The following is a 4,388-nucleotide window of genomic DNA, read 5'->3' as shown; positions in this document are numbered from 1 at the left end:
TGTTGTATGTAAAATTGTTTTATGATTGTAAGAGTTTTAATATGAACTAAACACGTTTTCAGAAAGCATGTCAGTAATATATTTAGTTTTGAAGCAGTATAAACTCTTGAAAAATTATTTATAAATCTCCTTACAAAAATAAAGTAGATGGTGGTGCACGCACGTGAATAACGTGTATTTTCTAGATTGTTTCCATTTTTCTTGTTTAGCAAAAGGGTTACTCCACTGTAAAATAACAAAAATTTGATTTTTGACTTTCTTTAAGAGAGTTTTTCACAGTTTTATCGTATACTGATGAAATTATTTTTAAAAATATATATTTACCTACCAGAAAAGAAAAGAAACATTAAAAAAAGATTCATAGATTTTTAACATGACTTGTGAAAATTTATCGTGCATATTGTAAAAAAATATATTTTATTTAATTAAAATTCATCAGATAAATTGGTATTTTAACTTGTTAAAACAAACAGTGTGTCAACTAGAATACATTAATCATATATAATTTGACAAAATGTGGTATGCAACATGTTTCAAAAAATACCGTTTGTAAAAAGAAGATATATGTAATTTGAAAAAACAAAGAACATCTAAAAAAATATTAAAGGCTTTTCTAGACCAGATTTTTGGATTTTTTAAGTAGTATTTGAGTAGTATTATAAAAAACGATTGAAACGTTGTTTCACACCTGAGAATTATTAATTGTAGTAAGAGTAGATATGAGAATTTCTCATAAATCTCTCCAAATCACATTTCTTATGTAATGATGGAAGAAAACAACAATTTCGCATTCACTCGCCTTTCATTGTTCAGAAATCAATTAAAACGACCAGAATTTTTAATTTCAATCCATGTGAGCAGTAATTTCTTTGGAAGTGAACATTTCCTAAGGCCCTGTTCTCTTGAGTGGATTTGAGGGAATGGATTTGAGGGGATTTGAGAGGATTTGAAAATAATTTTTTTATCGTTTTTTTGAGCGAATTTGGAGGTAAATGAGAGTGAATTTGAAAATAAAATTTGTGAGAATTAGTATAGAATTGTATTGACATGACATATTAAAAAAAATTATTTTTAAATTCACTCTCATTTACCTCCAAATTTGCTCAAAAAAACGATAAAAAAAATTATCTTCAAATTCTCTCAAATCCCCTCAAATCCATTCCTTCAAATCCACTCAAGAGAACAGGGCCTAAGTCTTTTCCTTGTTTAAACATTGAAAAGAGCGTTTAAACATTCAAACTCTTTAAAAGGAAAAAAAAATTATTTTAGTCTAATAATCAAAGTTTTCAAAGAGAAAAAAAAGAAGATATTAGGATTTCTCTCACTCATTATCATTGAGTCAATGAAGCAAGGAATATTATATATATATATATACACACACTATTACAAGGACAATATTGCCAGTTGTCTCGGTATGTACTAAAAGTCACGGACAATAATGCAATCAAGTAATGTAAAGTCATTTAAAATATTTCCTCTATCACATTTTTATTGATAATTTTTCATTCAAAATATTCTAAGTTTTTTAATAATAATAAAATGACATATATTTATATTTATTTGATATATTATAAGAGTGAGATGATAATAAAAAAAAGTAAATTTTTATATTTTAAAAAAATAAACTAAAAAAGATAATATTAAATAAAATATACAATGAATTTGTTTTTGTGAAAGTATGTTTTTTTGTTATTTTACATGGTATTAGGAAATTTTTTTATTCTTTACTTGGTAGGGCTACCGGCGTTTACGTCTCTGGGCTACCGGCGTTTATCATGAGTTAGGTGTGGGTTTGTGTTTGTGTTTTTTTTTGTTAGTGCTATTTTTGTTTAAAAAAAAATGTGATCTACACAAATAATTGAATTCTTAAATTTATTGTAATTATTTTTATTAAATCTTCACAATCTTTAAATAGATGCAAATAAAATTTTAAATTAAATATAAATAATAAAAACTAAAAATAAAATATCAATTAACTTAAAATAAAATACTTAATATATCTCTATTTTATATCAATAAAATAAAATAATATTATTCTTAAATAAATGAAAAATCAAAACTACTTAGCTTTATTTTATTTTTATCAAAATCAAACTAAATATATATCACTGTACCCAAATAAATAAAATAAAATTTAAACAAAATTATTAATAAATTTCTAAAATTTAAATTTATCCGAAAGCTTTCGTATCATAAATTCATATGAAAAAAATTACTTCTACACCCAAAAGGGTGCAAAGTATATTATAAAATTACTGCAAATATTTCAAATAATTAGTATTCTTTTCATGATAATATATATAATTCTATATTGTAATTTTATTTTTCGTGCTGCTAAGAATGATTTGTCAGCATTTCAAAACTTTTCGAATAATTCTGTATTTATAGGATCGTAAGAATAGCATATTTGATCATAATAAATTTTTGACTCTTTTCGTAGACTTGGTAACACAAAACGGAGATGTGCAACAGTTCGACGAAGACGATGGATGGTCCTGTAGTGCATAAGGTTTCAGAATGCTTCGTCAAAGCGAACCACTCCACCCAAGAATCAAACCAAATATGTCACTTAACACCTTGGGATATTGCCATGTTGTCTGCACACTATATCCAAAAGGGTCTTCTCTACAAGAAGCCTGCAACCCTTGTTGATGAACGTGATTTCATAGAAAATCTGTTGGAAAAGCTCAAACACTCTCTTTCTCTCACCCTCTCCCATTTCTATCCATTGTGTGGTCGCCTTGTCACCCACAAAACCAAAAACCCTCCCTTCTATACTGTTTTCGTCGATTGCACAAGTAATTCGGGAGCTAGATTCATCCATGCAACTTTAGATATGACAATATCTGATATCCTCTCTCCCGTTGATGTCCCACCCATTGTTCAATCATTGTTTGATCACGATAGAGCACTCAACCACGATGGTCACACCATGCCGCTGTTGTCCATCCAAGTAACCGAGCTAGTGGATGGTGTTTTCATAGGCTGTTCCATGAACCACTCTCTCGGTGATGGCACTGCTTATTGGAATTTCTTCAACGCGTGGTCAGAGATCTTTCGAGCTCAAGCTCAAGGCCATGAACATGATGCTCCCATATCGCACCCTCCCATTCACAACCGCTGGTTTCCGAATGATTGCGTTCCACCAATCGATCTTCCTTTCAAACACCACAACGAGTTTATCAGTAGGTATGAAGCACCCATGATGAGAGAGAGAATATTCCACTTTTCAGCAGAGTCTATTGCAAAACTGAAAGCAAAAGCCAACTCGGAATGCAATACCACAAAAATATCTTCGTTTCAATCACTGTCAGCACTTGTTTGGAGATGCATAACTCGGGCGCGGAGCTTGGCGCGTGATCAGAAAACAAGTTGCAAGTTATCGACAAACAACCGTACAAGAATGGATCCGCCACTGGCTAAGGAGTACTTTGGAAACTCGATTCATACACTGAATGCAGGAACAGCCACCTCAGGGGAATTGCTTGAGAATGGTCTGGGATGGGCAGCGTGGAAGTTGCACATGGCTGTTATAAACCATAATGACAGGGTGGTGTTGGGATGGGTGAGAGAGTGGTTAAAGTGTCCTCTGATATATCAACTTGGTCGTTATTTTGATCCCTACTGTGTGATGATGGGAAGCTCACCCAGATTCAACATGTACGGGAATGAATTTGGAATGGGGAAAACAGTAGCAGTTAGAAGTGGATATGCCAACAAATTTGATGGAAAAGTTACGTCATATCCAGGTCATGAAGGAGGAGGAAGCGTGGATTTAGAAGTATGTCTTTCTCCAAGTGTTATGACTGCGCTGGAATCCGACCAGGAGTTCATGGATTCAGTTTCAGCTTCCAATCCTCTCTAGATCATTTATCCATAATTAATGTTGTACCTGTAACGTTTCTGTCTGGTTTATGCGTATCTTGTCAAAACCCGACATGTTAAAATCAAGTTATTTAGTTGGTTATCAATTTATTATTCAACTATTACTAATTATAGGTGTATATGAGAGTACCATAATATCTTAACAATTTTTTCACAACACATTATGGTTACTATTTTATTAGTCTGCATATATCGGGTTGTAAAAAAGTTCTAAAAAGAATTGTTAAAAAAACATAACAGGTGTGAAATTTCATTAAATTTTGATAAAAGTATTATACGTAAACAGCTATTTAGTATTACTATAAATTGACAATCGCATATAATTTTCTATCAACTAGATACATATTAATATTGAATTAAAATAATTTAAACTAAAAAACTGAACAACTAATTAATTAGTTTTTTTAGAAATAAAAATTGTATAAACTATGAAAATAAAATATAAATTTAAGTTAAAATATTTAGTAGAACAATCCTGGAATAGCTTTTGTTTGTTTGATTCA

At 30.4% G+C, this 4,388-nt stretch overlaps 1 protein-coding gene across 1 annotated transcript; it reads left to right on the top strand.

The window, feature by feature from the left end:
* Positions 1-2,377: 2,377 nt before the first annotated feature.
* Positions 2,378-4,004, top strand: LOC124831302 (putative acetyltransferase At3g50280). Its single transcript, XM_047305248.2, has one exon. The coding sequence runs from the start codon at positions 2,462-2,464 to the stop codon at positions 3,863-3,865; it is 1,404 nt and encodes a 467-aa protein (XP_047161204.1). The 5' UTR covers positions 2,378-2,461; the 3' UTR covers positions 3,866-4,004.
* The last annotated feature ends 384 nt before the right edge of the window (positions 4,005-4,388 follow it).

This window comes from Vigna umbellata, chromosome 2 (assembly GCF_029865625.1).
Source record: "Vigna umbellata cultivar VRB3 chromosome 2, Vumbellata_1.0, whole genome shotgun sequence".
NCBI lineage: Eukaryota > Viridiplantae > Streptophyta > Magnoliopsida > Fabales > Fabaceae > Vigna > Vigna umbellata.
Note: the sequence above shows the minus strand (reverse complement) of the source record. Positions and strands in the feature narration are given on the sequence as shown.

Coding starts and splice junctions, on each gene's coding strand:
- LOC124831302 (XM_047305248.2), top strand. CDS start 2,462: ATGTGCAACAGTTCGACGAAGACGATGGATGGTCCTGTAGTGCATAAG.